The sequence below is a fragment of the Necator americanus genome, chromosome III (genome assembly GCF_031761385.1).
Source record: "Necator americanus strain Aroian chromosome III, whole genome shotgun sequence".
NCBI classification, from domain to species: domain Eukaryota; kingdom Metazoa; phylum Nematoda; class Chromadorea; order Rhabditida; family Ancylostomatidae; genus Necator; species Necator americanus.
This window is the reverse complement of record NC_087373.1, coordinates 25131311-25147077: the sequence shown is the minus strand read 5'-3', so window position 1 is coordinate 25147077 and position 15767 is coordinate 25131311. Positions and strand designations below refer to the sequence as shown.

General features: G+C 42.9%; 3 protein-coding genes across 4 annotated transcripts; 2 read left to right on the top strand and 1 right to left on the bottom strand.

Moving 5' to 3' along the window:
- Positions 1 to 871: 871 nt before the first annotated feature.
- RB195_010868 (uncharacterized protein) lies at positions 872 to 5953 on the top strand (the record flags this gene model as incomplete). 2 transcript variants are annotated; one of them, XM_064192043.1, is made up of 8 exons in its annotated part: positions 872 to 907; positions 997 to 1001; positions 1064 to 1119; positions 2783 to 2853; positions 2935 to 3026; positions 5417 to 5479; positions 5698 to 5818; positions 5873 to 5953. In XM_064192043.1, the coding sequence occupies 8 exons, from the start codon at positions 872 to 874 to the stop codon at positions 5951 to 5953; spliced, it is 525 nt and encodes a 174-aa protein (XP_064049625.1). The 2 variants fall into 2 exon arrangements, with proteins under 2 accessions (XP_064049625.1, XP_064049626.1); XM_064192042.1 differs by lacking the exons at positions 872 to 907; positions 997 to 1001 and having other exon boundaries at positions 1065 to 1119.
- Positions 5954 to 6465: 512 nt separating this feature from the next.
- On the bottom strand, positions 6466 to 11751 carry RB195_010867 (uncharacterized protein; the record flags this gene model as incomplete). The annotated part of the gene is made up of 16 exons (XM_064192041.1): positions 6466 to 6564; positions 6633 to 6793; positions 6862 to 7054; positions 7137 to 7364; positions 7419 to 7519; positions 7580 to 7777; positions 7899 to 8049; positions 8275 to 8472; positions 8533 to 8616; positions 8698 to 8871; positions 8925 to 9079; positions 9145 to 9307; positions 9420 to 9500; positions 9607 to 9784; positions 11143 to 11228; positions 11677 to 11751. 16 exons carry the CDS (start codon positions 11749 to 11751, stop codon positions 6466 to 6468), a joined length of 2325 nt encoding a protein of 774 aa, XP_064049624.1.
- Positions 11752 to 12493: 742 nt separating this feature from the next.
- RB195_010866 (uncharacterized protein) lies at positions 12494 to 14075 on the top strand (the record flags this gene model as incomplete). The annotated part of the gene is made up of 5 exons (XM_013453147.2): positions 12494 to 12550; positions 12663 to 12748; positions 13357 to 13528; positions 13633 to 13885; positions 13942 to 14075. The coding sequence occupies 5 exons, from the start codon at positions 12494 to 12496 to the stop codon at positions 14073 to 14075; spliced, it is 702 nt and encodes a 233-aa protein (XP_013308601.2).
- Between the last annotated feature and the right edge of the window lie 1692 nt (positions 14076 to 15767).

The following is a 15767-nucleotide window of genomic DNA, read 5'->3' as shown; positions in this document are numbered from 1 at the left end:
ATCGTATGATCAAAACAAACAAAAGCAATGAACTAAAAATTCATTGGCACTGTGTAATCATATTCATCCACTATTATACGGGAAAAGAATGGAAAACTACAAAAAAAAAACCAAAAAAAACGTCCGGCAAGTTTTTCGCATATCGTAGGAACGTGTCGTGCCATCACCGAATAAGTGTCGCCATGTGACAAAAACGTTTTATGCCAATTGTGCCTGCAGATCCCTAAGCAACCAAATGTGGAGCTATGGATTTTCCACGTAGGGGTCCTTGAAAATCTGGTTATTCAGCTCATTTGCCAGAAACAGGAAAAGCGTCTGGAGTAAATGACCTGGATGTATGGTCCACTGACATGCCGTTCGGCCGTTTTGAGTCATGCAGTCGATGTTCAGCTGGGCTAACGTTACGTGCTCACAGCAAACCACCGACGCTCCAAGTAATTTATCACTCCACTGGTCGGCGAGTGCGTTGGGCAGACAGAACTGTACCGCGTGCCTCCGCTGCTGGTGCGTTGCGTTAAACGGAATGGACATATGTTGCGCCATCTATATTCTTCCTAACCAACAACACGTGTCCATGGTTTTTTTTTTCAAATTCACTACTTCCAAGAATATCGCAGTTGAGTCCACTTTACTTAGTTTTTTTTTAATTGTTGCTTTCCATCAGAAACGATTCAAAAGTAGTTTGTCGGGAATATTAACCTGTGGTAAAAGATGTATTCGATTGCCACCCACACTCATCAAGAAGTTTTTTTTTTTGTGAAGGGACATTTTGCGTTCTCTGTTGAAGCAGTTATAGAGGGATGTCCATTCAAAAAAAAAATTTCGCTTTTCACGCTATCTTTTCAATGTTCTCTACTATTCTTTCCTTCCTATGACCGCTGACATCGCACTGTACGAGTGCAGTGAAGTATGAGATGGATAAGCAAAACAGTTGTGAGAGCCATATTCCAACAAATCGGGGTTGCGATCATTAATAGTCAGGTTCTCTACGGATAGGTCAGGTTGGCTTCTCCGCTGCGGAATTCACCCCTTTCTTCGTCCTCACCTACTATTTTTCACTTAGAATGAGCCAGAATAAGGAACAGCTGGCAACATCACAATCAGGAAGTGCAAAAATTGGTGAGTCGTCTATAAAACGAAATTTGCATCGAAACAGCTTATCAAATGTGCTGTCCTTAAAATGTGATAGGTTTGCGCATGCCTTCCCTCCTATGCATACTTCCGTTATAGATAGCATACCACGAAATCGAGGGTGTTGGGGTCAACGCATTAAAGAATAATTTATGTTGAAGTTCACGAGTATAAACACATACGGTCGGGTCAAAACTACATGAAGCACAGACAGTTGCGTAAGCGATTGCGCTCGAAACGGCACAGTGGAGACAGGAATCGAGGTGGGACCATGGCGAATTGCAGAGATGGGTGGCGGTAGCGAGGATCCTTACACGATCCCAATCGCCGCGCTCCACCGCGCTGCCTACGCAACTGTCCGTGCTTCGTGTTGTTTTGACCCATCTATATATAATCATTCCCTCTAATTATCCAAAAGAGAACACGAGCGAACAATCAATGAGTTGCTGGCGCCGCTTCCGTCGTCCGCTCGCGACGTATACGCCTACTCTCCCAGATGTGGCGCGTTATTAGGTGGTTCGTAAGAAAATTCTGTGCGACCAGGCCATTCTAAATTATCAGGAGAATCGAGCATGATGATAATCGTAAACTAAACTTTCATTGTTATCTATCAATGGAGCAACTCTCATTTTCGAGGTACTCTGTTTTTAAACATTGTTGCAGAAATGTGTACACAGTCGGGTCAAAACGACATGAAGCTCGGCGCACCTATGTAGGCGGCTGTGCTCACCTGAAGCGGTGCATTGGAGCGTAGCGACTAGGATAGAGGGGTCATCATCACTAGCACCGCTTGTCGTTGGTCCCACATCGATACCAACCGCAAGCTTCGCCGCGACGCTTCGAGCGGAGCAGCTTACGCAACCACACCGAGCTTCATGATGATTTGACTATAGTTGGCGCCGAACGGTTGCATCGGGTGATTGATCGACGACTGATCATTCCACCGACAGAACCGAGTCAGCGGTTAATTGTCACGTCGTACATATACATTGGTTCGTGTAGGATTACAATCTTGCAAGAGTGAATTTACATGTATGGCTGTAGGTGGAAGATACGACGTGACCTGAAACCAGAACACAGACGATCTAGTATTGGTTCATAGGAGGAAAACGCTATAAAATACAGATGACATCTTTTTGGGCTCCTTCAACACATTTCCAAAAATGTTAGCAAAATAAGGCAGGAAGATAAATTTCGCAGCTATAATTTCGAAGGCTCAATGAACTGGAGTGTGGCTTGTGCCAAATGGTTCGACAGAGAGAAGAACGCTACAAGAGGAAGTGTGTGTATCAAAAAGAAGATGAGTGGCGTGCGCTCATCCGGTTAAACCGCTTCGGCGTCGAACTACAACTCGTCGAACTCGAACTACAAATTGACGCATTTCACAGCTTATTCCTCAGCGAAAGAGAAGTTTTGCAAAATCCAAAACGACCCCACATTAAAAGAACAAAGGCGCTGTTTTCGTGCACTCCCTCACAACAGCTCACATCTGATTTTGGTGACTGAGGCTTTAATGGCACTTCTCTTTTTGTGTACATTAGGACTTGTTCCAATCTATTTGTTGCCATTCTTGCTCTGATAAATGTTAGAGTCGCACATTTCACTGCTGCTCCATCATCGTTCTTGGACTCGTTCAAAAAATTACTTTTAGAATTGGATCGCAAAAAGCACAAGCAAGCAGTAAAGAAACAAAGGCTGATTAAGCAGAAGAGGAGGATGAAGGTAAGGCTGTTTTGGAAATCTTTAGCCCATCTACGTCAAAACTCGCTGTTTCCTCACTCTCTCGTTACCTTCTTCGTTCAGATGACCGATCGGGGCGACGACATCCACAGAGACCCGGAGGACAGTGACGATTTCATAGCCAGTGACATTCCTGAAGAAACTCCACAAGATCTGTGAGGCGATTTTCTAGATGTACACAGTACTTCGTCATAACGCCGATGTGGGTGTAGAGACAGCAAGAGATGTCAAGATAATATGCAGCCACCTCCCACCCCACTAAACCCCAGAAGTAAAGCATCCAATTGTGCTATGAATACAATAGCCCATCTCGTTTGCTGTTTCCCCCAAGGGCATGTTATCTCACGGGTCACTCCTATATAAAGAATGACAATGCTCAGATCAGAGCAGAGTCAGATGTGCAGCTTGGGTATCTCTCCACATATAGACGGATCAAAACGTCAAGAAACACCGTGTTGTTGCATAAGCGGCTGCGCTCGAAGTGAAGTGGGGCGGTGAAGCGCAGCGGTTCGAATCCGGGGGACCCGCTCTAGCATCATACATCGCTGCAGTTCGCGCCGATGGTCCCACGCCGATTCGGTGAACCGCTGTCTCGCTTCGAGCGCAACCGCTTAAAGACAACACCCTACGAATCTGAGGTGGTACGGATTTCAGGTGGAGTACTCTTATGCGGGATAGTAGATTATGGAGAGAGGGGTGATTCCGTCCATTTCTTCCTAATTGCCGTGAAAAACGGCCCGGAAGATGCGGCGTGTGCAGGGCTGATGCGCTCCAATCGAGCTCGTTGTGGAAAGTAGCGCGCCAGACCAATCGAAGCCGTATCGTCCAGGCCGTTTTTTACGGCAATTATGAAGAAATGAACGGAGTCACTCTTCTCTCCATAATCTACGACCCCGTATAGGAACCCTTCACCTGAAATCCGCACAACCCCAGATTCGTGGGATGATGCCTTTAAGCAACAGCATCGTGCTTCATGTCGTTTTGATCCTACTATATACTGATTGTTCACACGTATTTTTGACAGAAGGAGCTAAAATCCGTGGTAAATGGCCTAATAGAAACAGTAGTCCACGTTATATTCTGCTGTAACGTATTCGTAGCCATCGATCCATTTGGAATGACGCCTTCACGTCATAGGAAAGCATTCGAAGGACCCTAGAATCGTACACGTCTTGTTTCGTCAGTTTTTCCGCGGTTGGAGCAAATGCAACACTGCCTCAAACACTCCCTATTTTTCCATCAGCTCATTCAGTCCTCGTATATTTTCATAGGATCTTCGAAGTACACGTACAATGAAGTCCGCATTATTCTGGAGCTTTTAAGCTTGTATTCTTCTTTCCGTAGGCGTTGATCAATTGCATCCTCTCTTTCTGCTTACTCGTGAACCTATCACCCCCTCCCCCCGTTTTGTTCTATTCCTTGAACAACTACACATCGCATGCCTATTGTGTCAATGCATCCACACTTCTTGAATTTTCGCCTCTTATGCAGTCCGGCTTCTTAGTTCTAAAGGCATCGCTCCACTAATTTGGAGTGGTACCGGTTTCAGGAAGGTTATGCCTATACGGGACAGTAGATTACGGAGAGGGGGGTGATTCCGTCCATTTCTTCTAAATTGCAGTAAAAAACGGTCCGGAATATGCGGCGTGTGCACGAGGCTGGCGCGCTCCAGTAGAACTCGTTGTAGAAAGCAGCGCCCCGGAACGCTCAAAGCCCCATCTTCCTGGCCGTATTTTTACGACAATTAGGAAGAAATGAATCGAATAACCCTCGACATAACGCACCTGAAATCCGCACTAACCCAGAATCGTGGGGCGACGCCTTTAAGATGGCGCGATGTTGGCCACGAACGGAATTTGCGGGGACCCGCTGTAGAGGCTGCCCCGTGGATTTTGTATCTAAGTACTCTACTCATCTACAAGAACTGAATATTTAGTTGGTTCTGAATGATAACTACTACAACTGTTTAGCGCACACGCCGACTTAAAGGCATCACCCCACAAATCCTGGGGTGGTACGGGTTTCAGGTGGGTAATGCGTATGCGGGATCGTAGATTGTGGAAAGAGTGTGATTCCGTTCATCTCCCCTGTATCAGTGCGCGGACGAACCCGGAACACTGTTTTTTTACGACCGCTTCTGTTGCAATGAGCAACCCTTGCGCCCCGCTCCCGCCTGCGATTCGTCGAGAACCCATTCGCTCGCTCTCCAAAGACGGGACGCGTATTGTGCTAAAGACACTGGGATTCTTTACTAAATCTCTTAAACCCAGTGTCCTCTAAAATTTTCTTCTGAGGGCATAGAGATGACTTTATCTGATTTATTTCGTAGACGTCGTGCGCAGCGATTGCCTTGAGCACCTCTGTTTCAAATACCTTTTTTTTTGGATGAGAGGTTCTGGTTCTTACGGAGGAACTTATAAGCTGCGTTACTGCCTACTGATAGAGAGGTCAAAACATCGAAGGACTTCCCATATGCCGCCTCCAAGGGTCCGTCAGCAGATAAACAATTGACACCATAGATAGAAGGATGTGATCTTCATTTCAGCTGGCTGAACGACCTTCTTAATAGCCCTTCCCCAACAAGGAATAAAACCTCAGCATTAACTAAGTGAGTTTTCCAACGCAGAATTTTGAATACTCGTATTTTCCGTTTTTTTTTAAGACCAAGCGGTTGTGTAGAAGTGGGCGCAGCGCCATGGGAACTTGATAGAATTTAATTACCGTTGACAGAGGCACGAGCTTACGAATACGATCAAGGATATCAATCGCTGCGAGGATGTCTAACCAAATGGAAATTCTTAAACCAGAATCAGTTTGTTCGTTTAGGCCTCCGACTCCAGGAAACGGCGATCATTCGACCTTCCCAAACCAATCAACATCCATTCAAAGAGATTCCTCATTATCTTCATTAATTTCGAAAGCAGTGCAGACTATAGCTAATTATCCAGTAAGTCAAACTTACAGTAGAAAGTCCACATCAACTGAATCTTTGTCTTTGCAGGTCGAGTTCGCGTTATCAATTTTGGTACTTGCCATATGTCGATGGATTTATATTTACTTGTCGAAGAAAAAGACCTCATAGACAACCACTCTTCTCAATACTTTTTAGATAAACATAATCTTCAGTTTGTGTACCCCTTTGTATCTGCTGTTTTTTCGAACGCTTCCACTCGTCGAGAGTTCAAAGTGCGGTGCGATACTGATAAAAACATAGGCAATGCACAAAGGTAAAGATCCAAATCACAAATCAATAGTTGCATCGACCACCGCACCGCGTAAACAAAGCAACATTGTTACCAACAGTTTTTTCACTGATAACAATCTCACCACGACGTGATACAAAACTGCATCTGTGCAACAAATATTACATCACAGAACAACGATGCGTGAAGGAAATCTTTAAACATGAATAAATAGCAAGCAATGTAAAGGATAGAGGTATATATAGCACTGTTGATTTCGTATAAAACAATCTTTATACATTTAAAACGGACCTATCAATAAATGTCACAATGCATCTCTGACAGCTCTCCAAACTAAAAACCTGAAAACATAGATGTCTGATAAAAACTAGTTCTATTAATATTAGTACTATTAATGGCTGAACATCTCCTTCATTCTATTCAATGCAGATCCAGCCTTGAACCATTCAATTTGGTGTTCATTGAAGCTGTGGTTAAGGGAGATTTCAATCTAAAACAATTGGGTAAATGTGGCAAAACTAAGAATCGCAGAGAGGAGTCTTGAATCGAAAAAAAAACCTTTGAGCCATCCGTCTTCTTAATGACAGCTTTGAGTGGTTTTCCTGGGGCGAAGTCTTTCAACCCAATAATTGAAATCTTGTCTCCTGAGTCAATCTTGTCATAGTCGGCAGGGTTCGAGAAAGTAAGTGGCAGCATTCCTTGCTTCTTCAAATTAGTTTCTGGAAAAAGTTAAGTGGAATTTCTCGATAGAGGGTAGTTTGAGATGTGAAGCATAAGTAAATAATACCATGAATTCTTGCGAACGATTTAGTAATGATAGCGCGCCCTCCAAGATGACGTGGTTCAAGAGCTGCATGTTCACGACTTGAACCCTCTCCATAGTTTTCGTCACCAATTGCTACCCAGCTAACACCATGCGCTTTGTAGTATCTCGCAGTCTCGGGAACAGTGCCAAATTGATCCGTGAGATGATTGCGAACCTATTACACAAACTTTAGTAATCACTGAACCTGTTTGATATGTCTAAAGAACTCTTCAATGAATGGGAAAAAACTGACTCACTTTGTTCATCTCACCATTCTCAGCATTTACGGCAGTTAGAAACAGGTTATTTGAGATATTGTCTAGATGGCCTCTGTATTTGAGCCACGGTCCAGCAGCAGAGATATGATCTGTTGTGCACTTTCCTTTCACTTTGATAAGGATGACCATATCTTCTAGATCCTTCCCGTCCCATTTGTTGAATGGGTGGAGCAGTTGCAGGCGCTGGGAATTAGGATCAACTTCAACCTGAAATATTGTGAAATGAATTATACAACTCAGAAAAAAAACGAAATGGCATACCTTCCCTGATTGTGATGGGGGCTGGAAAGTGTCTTCGCCTTGATCGTAACCTTTTTTCGGCAAAGCTTCTCCAACAGGAGGTTTCAGCACGAATTTGGTTCCTGAAAGTTTATCAAAAGAAGATACACACTTTTGCAATCGTAGTCAGTTACTAAGCTCACCATCAGCAGCAGTGAGTTCATCCTTTCGCGGATCAAAATCAAGTCTTCCCGAGATCGCCATTGCCGTCACGATATCTGGTGAGGTGACGAATGCATGAGTGGCTGGATTGGCATCATTACGACCAGTGAAGTTACGGTTATATGAAGTTACAATGGTATTCTTTTCTCCTTTCTTTACATCCTTGCGATCCCACTGTCCTGCAAATTGAATTTAATGACAGATAAGATGAAGAGCTATGAGAGGATTTTCTTGTTATCAAGACTACACTGTTCGAAAACAAGAGAAAGAAAGCTCCTTCTCTTACGTAGAAATACCAACCGATGCAAGGTCCGCAAGCATTCGCAAGAACCATTCCTCCGAAGTCACTAAATATTTTCGAGAGTCCATCTCTTTCAATTGTTGCTCGAACCTGTTCAGAGCCCGGTGTTACAGTGAACAGAGTTTTTGCTTTCAGGCCTTTATCAAGTGCCTGAAATTAGAAAGTTGTAGGATCATATACTGTCAGAGCTGAGTCAAGAAAGTTGCGAATAACCGTCGTTACACACATTTGACCAAACACCAGAAGTTAACCCGGTTAAAAGCGGATCTAACTTTCTAAACCGTAAAAAAGTTTTCTAAATGCCGCACTTGCTCAAGAAAGGAAAAACATTCACGGGTGCAGCCTTTAAAGAACCAAAAACATTTGTCAATGTACCTGTTTTGCAATAGATGCGGCTCGAGTCATATCTTCATAGGATGAGTTAGTACATGAACCTATTAGGGCGACTTTAACGTCCAGCGGCCATCCGTTTTTCTTCGCATTTTCTCCCAGCTTGTCGATTGGTGAGGCAAGGTCAGGAGTAAAAGGACCGTTAACGTGAGGAATCAGGGTGTCCAAATTAATTTCGATAACCTAGAAAAGTATCGATGCGTGCCATAGCACTTTTTTTAAATAAAAATTAGCCAAACCAACCTTGTCGTAATGTGCTCCATCGTCGGAAGTGAGTAGTTCTTTGTATTTACCTGCCTCTTTCGCGATTTCCGCACGTCCAGTAGACTTCAATTTTAAGAGATACGTATGTGTAGACACAAAAAAAAATTGGAAGCAAAAGGAGCAGCTATTGAAACTCCGACTAACCTCGAGATACTGCTTCATGCTTTCATTGAAGGGGAACACTGAGGTAGTGGCTCCAACTTCCGCCCCCATGTTGCAGATCGTTCCCATTCCTGTAGCTGAAAGAGAGTCAACGCCAGGACCAAAATACTCAATTATAGCTCCAGTGCCTCCTTTCACGGTGAGGATATCAGCAACCTAAACCATATTCGTACAAATCCGAGAAGGTTTCTGTGAATTATTCCACCCACTTTGAGAATGATGTCTTTGGCTGAGGTCCAACCAGAAAGTTTTCCGGTAAGCCGAACTCCAATCACTTTCGGGCACTTCAGCTCCCAAGGAATATTTGCCATGACGTCAACAGCATCCGCTCCTCCTACTCCAATGCACAAACCACCAAGTCCACCTACAAACAATAACAATTACACCATATAAAAGTGGAAGAAAAATTTGTTGTTTTTGAAGAGGTACCTCCATTAGGGGTGTGAGAGTCGGTGCCAATTAGCAGTAGTCCAGGGAACGCGTAGTTCTCCAAGATAATCTGATGAATTATTCCTGATCCCGGTTTCCAGAACCCAACTCCGTATTTGTTTCCTGCCGAAGCCAGAAAGTTGTACACCTCCTTATTCAAGTCCTAAAATTTAAAAAACTAAGAAATGCATTGAATATAGTAAAAAAAACTGTTCGTTTTGAACTTAGACTTCGAAAAAAAATCAGCGAGTAAGCATGTGAAGAATACCACTTGCCTTTGCTCTCATTAGATCCGGCGCTCCTCCTTTCTGAGCTTCGATTAAGTGATCACAGTGAATTGTTGATGGAACAGCAACCTGAAACAGTTCAACATTGTACATAAACGAACTGCAGCAGTACATCTTGAACCATCAAAAATAAAAGAATTCCAGAACTATGAAGTCAGGAACATAATAAAGTCACTTTTGGTAAACCGGAGGAGATGAACTGAAGCATAGCCATCTGAGCCGTCGCGTCTTGCATGGCAACTCTATCAGGACGCAATCGAAGGTAGGAAACGCCACGTTCGATCTTCTCCGTACTTGGTTGATCCAAATGTCCATAGAGAATCTTTTCGGAGAGGGTCAAAGGACGCTTCAGCCTACAAATATGGAACGAAAACATGGTTAAGAACGAAAAACAAAAGATTCTTCAATAGATAAGCCTATATTACAGTAATGAAAGGCATTATTTCAGTCTTATACTCTGAAACTTCAAATTTCCAGAAGCTGCAACTAAGCACTGCTAGAAATTCTAGGTGCTGACCATGAATATGACACGACACTACATTTGCCCTTACAGGGTACTTTTTGCGTTAAGGACGAATATGATATCGATTTTTCATCGTAGTCTCAATTTTTTTATAAAAATAAAGAATTTGAAATAACACAATAGAAGTGCTTATGAGTGGAGCGACACACCATTGCTATTGATCAATACTCGCACTACGTAATTCGCTGTGGTCTTGAAAGATATTCCTCCGATACTGTAGCCTGAGACGTAGAATCACACGGAGATTAAGAGTACTGCAACTGCGCAGACAGTTTCATGGTGTGTAACAGATACTGCATTCGAGGTCAGAACCATAGATGCGATAGTCGGAGCGGGTGCTCTGACCTCCTTCACTTTTGAACGGTTGGGGAAGGGACCTCCTTCACTTTTGAAGGGTTGGCGAAATTATCCCCTTCACTTTTAGGCAGTTGGCGAAAGGACCTCCTTCACTTTTGAAGGGTTAGCGAAATTATCCCCTTCATTTTTATGCGGTTGGCGAAAGGAGCCCCTTCACTTGAGCTGCACCCCATGAGCTAAACCCCCTTCATCTGAGGAGGGTCCGGCTTCTCCCTATTCCACCTTTGGCCAGAACCCAGTATTTTTATAGAGTTTCAGTACTCACTTTACTCGAGCAAGAACTTCTTGTTTGAGCTTTTGGGTTAAAGGTGAAAAAGTCATTATACGAAACAAGTTTGCAAGCTAAACTACTGCGACAACTTTAAATCAAGTTTCAACAGAATCTTTTATAGAGAACGTTCAGCAGTTACTTGTGTCTATTTGAATGAGTCTAATGGAGAAGATCAAACAAAATCAGTTAGGACATTTTTCGTAAAAAGGTTTGAGTAGATGGTAAATATTGAAGTGCAACGCAATGAAGCATGAGTTTAAGATCGCTCAAGTATAAATATGGAAAATATAAGGAAAAGAACAACACCAAAACACTTAGACTGAAGGGGCACTTCCTTCCGATGACCACTAGGAGTCTTCCAAAAAAGTGTCTGTCCTTTTTCCTATAATTTTCCAATACTACCCAACCATGAGCTAACACAACGCCAGTAAGCCCTTTTACATCGCCCGCGCAAGCTCACTGTCGAATTCGATTTTGGACTAAGTGAACAGCAATTTGTAAAACATACTAAAACATAGAATGTGTACTTTAAAGGATTTAAGGGGAAACAGAATGCCCACCTATCTCTTACAACCTTCACGTTGACAGCGAGTTTCTCATAGGGTAAATAGGCATCCTTTTCGAACTTGCTCATGGGAACTTTAGCCTGAAAAGCGTATTTGATGCTTTTGTGTAGGTTAACTCTTTATAATAATGGTTTGAGCTCTCTTTTCAGAATTACGTCCGGACAACATCTGGTCAGAAACCACTGTTTTACTGCACAAAATAAAATGAAAAAAGAGAAAGAAAATTCGAGAAGAGGAGCTGTCACATCCCTTCTCAGTACATACTATATCAAACTATTAAAAGTATAGTGCAAGGAAACGGAATACTTGTTAATGCTGACAAATCATAACCTAAAAGGAGCCCCGCTATCTCCCCTCGGTGATCAGGCCTTTCACATGTTATGACATAGAGGAGTAACAATGCTTATTTAAAAAAAAAAAATTTTCTCCGCTTTGAAAGTCAAATAACCAAAGAAATATCCGAAATTTCCTACACCTTTGAGAATCACTGGCAAAAATAAAAGAAGTAATAATTCCAAAATTCCTCACCAGGAAACATGGTGAAGCATGAAGCAGCCGAAACTGCGCAGTCCCCGCGAGTCGGCTTAACCGGAGAACGTGCATCTGTAATGGAAGCAGTTACACAAGAGTTATAAACAAGTTCATTACGGTAGCTAACGTGAACTACGACAAGAACTCCATTTATATCATCAAAAAAGAAGTCTGGATATGAATTCACAAGTTAGGATGCAAAGAAATAGTAGTGAAAACTACCACAAACACCATCACAACCTACACCACAACGTTATTACAGCACAGATGCTTTAGTCTCTCCAATTCCACATAGCCATCACGAGCACCGACATACCACCATTATTCACGTACCAGTATTTCCCTTGCTAGAACTGATGCCCCGAATGTAGTTAGTATTGCACATTTCTGAATTTTTGCAGGGAAACGAATACTGCTTAGTAAATAATTTGGTGCTAATCGCTCTCTGAGGTTACCTTGTGGAAACAAGAGTGAAGAGATCCTACGAAATGCAGACAAAATATAATATGAAACGATACACACTCCAATGGAGCGCTTATTCTGCAACTGCACAGAAAATACCACAGGATGAGAGATGATAGTTTCAGTAACACTCCTGAGGTTGAACGAACAAGCACGATAGCCGGCAGAAAGCAAGGATTGGGACTCCAATCTTCAAACAGGCGTCTTATAGATATAAACGACTGAAAAAAGTGGCAGGCTCGCAGCTGATGCTCAGCTAAATTGGCCTCTGAGGATGGTACGCGCCGCCTAAGGTTCACCAATTTGCCAGCAGCCAGGTAGCATCTCTAACGAGCACTGCCATTCCCTCTGAATGTTATCAGCGAGAGTGGACAAATGGGCACTGGGCGTGAAAGGAGCTGTACCGCCCGTAAGAAAATTAAAGGACGCACGAGGCTCTCAATCACGAGTCCCGATGCACAACAACAACTACAGTGACGAGCCGGCTGTCATCTTCGAAACCATTTTATTATTTCCTGTAGGGCTCTGGCGAAATGGTTGATGTGAAATCTCCTGCTGGTCTTGCTGCCTTCAACGAGACTCTTTCCACTCAAGCCTTCGCTACAGGGTTTGTTTCTCCTCATCCTTTTGAGGTTCTCTTTGCGATTCCTTGGGTTAAATCTCAGGATTTTGATGTCTTAAGATTGTGTTGTATCTTCTGAGCAGTATTAACAACAAAAAGAGTGGTGAAGAACCTAAGAGCGAATGATGAGGGGGTGTTGCAGGTTGTTAGGTGTAAGTAAGCCCCTACCGTTGTATCCAGTTTTTTGTCGCACTCACAACTATTAGATCGATTACTAGATCAATAACTTAACGGTCGTTATCTTAACAATTCGTTGCGTTGTTTTGGTGTTGTTTTTGCTAAGAAGAATGTGAGAAGTCTGGTAACGGAAGGACTTTAAACCGATTCCTTGGTTGAATATGTATTTTTGAAGAACATATCAACATAGGCTACAATTCTGTAAAATATGCTACTGCAATGCGTTCCTAGGAGAGAGCACTGCAAACTGTATTTTCGCCGGTAATATAATGAATGTATATGGTCTCCCGCCTGTTTTGAATTGGGCAGAAAGATCTATTCAGTATTGATTCTTATCTGTTCCGAATAGTTAATCATTAGCACTGATAAGGGTACTGTTTCTTTTGAACACATGATCAAATCACTAGTTTTTGCAGCTTTGTCCTGTCGGGTGAAGACAGCACGCTGTTTGAAACTCTCGGATCAGCTCCTTGCGCGAAGACCTACCCTCATGTCGCTCGTTGGTACAAGAACATCGCCAGTTATGACAAGAGCGAACGAAATTCATGGCCTTCCGCAGGCGGATCTGCTAGCGGCGATGACGCTAAGGTGTGTTTTATAAAGGGTCACGGTAATGGTAGGCAAGATCATATGCTCAGGCCGTGATTTGTTTGTCATATCACCGTGCTACAAACGCATCTGCAGTGTTTCAGGAGGAGGATCTTGATCTTTTTGGATCTGATGATGAAGAAGATGCCGAGAAGCAAAAGATTGTACAAGAGCGACTGAAGGCTTACGCAGAGAAGAAGGCCGCAAAGCCTGGCCCTATAGCAAAATCGTCTGTGATTTTGGATGTGAAGCCTTGGGATGATGAGACGAACCTCGAGGAGATGGAGAGCTTGGTTCGCGGAATCGAAATGGACGGCCTCGTTTGGGGAGGATCCAAATTGATTCCAGTAGGATATGGTAGGTCATTGAAGCTGCTTAATTTTTTCTTAAATGTAACCCGACCTTTTTCACAGGCATCAAGAAGCTGCAAATCATTTGCGTAATTGAAGATTTGAAAGTCTCAGTTGATGACCTCATTGACAAGATCACTGGTGACTTCGAGGATCATGTTCAGTCTGTTGATATTGTGGCATTCAACAAGATCTAAGGTGCATTCTGGTGCTTGAATTCTAACCGTTGCTTCCCAATATAGGAATAAATCCTTATTTATTTTGGCATTTCATAACTTTTTTGCGTGTTATTTCTGAGTTTTTACGAGAAATTCCGCAGCCATTGGAACGACAACTACGGCACCAGTTAAAACAAATGTTCTCTTAATTTCGCTGTAAATCTGAGACAATGCCCCCTTGAAAAAACATAGAATTCATCTTGCACATGTGACTATGGGACGGATTGTGTAGGGCTTTGGAAATAATTGTGTTGTACTCTTCGAGAAATGGTTGAGTGATATATGGGCGGTGGATCAGTGCAGCCATTGGATGAGTAGCAAGTGTTTTTTAATGTCTGAAGTACCGAAAGGTTTCATGAAATACGAAGTGTAGGAACGTGAGAAGTGTTGATTTGCCTGCTAGGCTTAACAGTCGTCCTCCATTTTTTAAATGTCTCTGCTTGCTTCATTTTTATGCTTTCTTTCTTTTTCATTGGGCTTCGAAAAGATATGTGCGAAAAGGTAGTCTGTTCGTTCTATTAAACAACAAATTTCTGGTCATTAATAACATAGTTGTAGTAAAATAACGAGTAAACTCTCTGGTATTTGCTGAGTAGTAGACTACAGTAATTCACTATTTGTACAGCTAGGTTCGAGAAACTGCTCGAAAGGTCTCGATGGATCATTGTAAAGATGACACATCATAGCCGAATCTGATGCATCTATGGAAGTTCATTGTTCAGAATGATGTGAGTGGCACTCAGAAAAAAAAAAGATTTGATCGCGTGGGTGACCTTAATTTGTTTTCATTGATGCTCTCAGCCTCTTCTCCTTTGCTCCTCCAATTCAAAAGAGCTATTTTTTCAAGTTCCAGTTACTGTTAGTCATTCTCAGCCGGTGCCAGAAATCACTAACTGGGCACTACAGATATTCGGAGCGTAACATTTCAGGTAATGGGAAAGTTACAACATCTAAATCTGTTTGTGCTTCGAAACCTTCGAAAAAATTAAAGATATCCTTCTTCTAACTGAATGATTTCTCAAAGATTCTACTTTCTGTATGCTCCAAATCTGTCTCCGCTGACTGTCGATAATGGAGATTTACATCAATACTCGTTTGACACGAGTTGCCCGTAGTACCGTTGTCTAGAGGCGAAAACGTTATTTTCCTTCACTGAACCCACACTGATAGTTTGAACAATTCATGAAGGATCTTAGACTCGGAAAATGCTAAAGAGCGTGATACAATGATCAATAATGTGCGTAAGTGCAAAGAAAAAAAACCGAATATTTCTTGCAAACGAACATAGCTCTTGAGACAACACTCGTCAGCTTCACACGTTGCAGGAGCAGATGAATGTAAACAAACTGATCTAAGCATAGTAGGGTCAAAACGAAACGACATAAAGCACGGTGCAGTTGCGTAAGCGGCTGCGCTCGAAGCGGCACGGCGGAGGTAACGGTTTGTACCGAGGTGGGACCATCGCGAACTACAGCAAGGAATGGTGTCAGCAAAGGGCCTCCCTAGTTTCTAACCTCTACATTCCGCGCTTCGAGCGCAGGCGTTTACGCAGCTGTACCGTGCTTCATGTTGTTTTTACCCCACAATAGTCATCACAACTAAGGGGTAGGTAGAAAAATCTAAAAAAGCGGATTTATTAGAGCCACGCTGCTGTGCGTCAGTTGCGTTTTG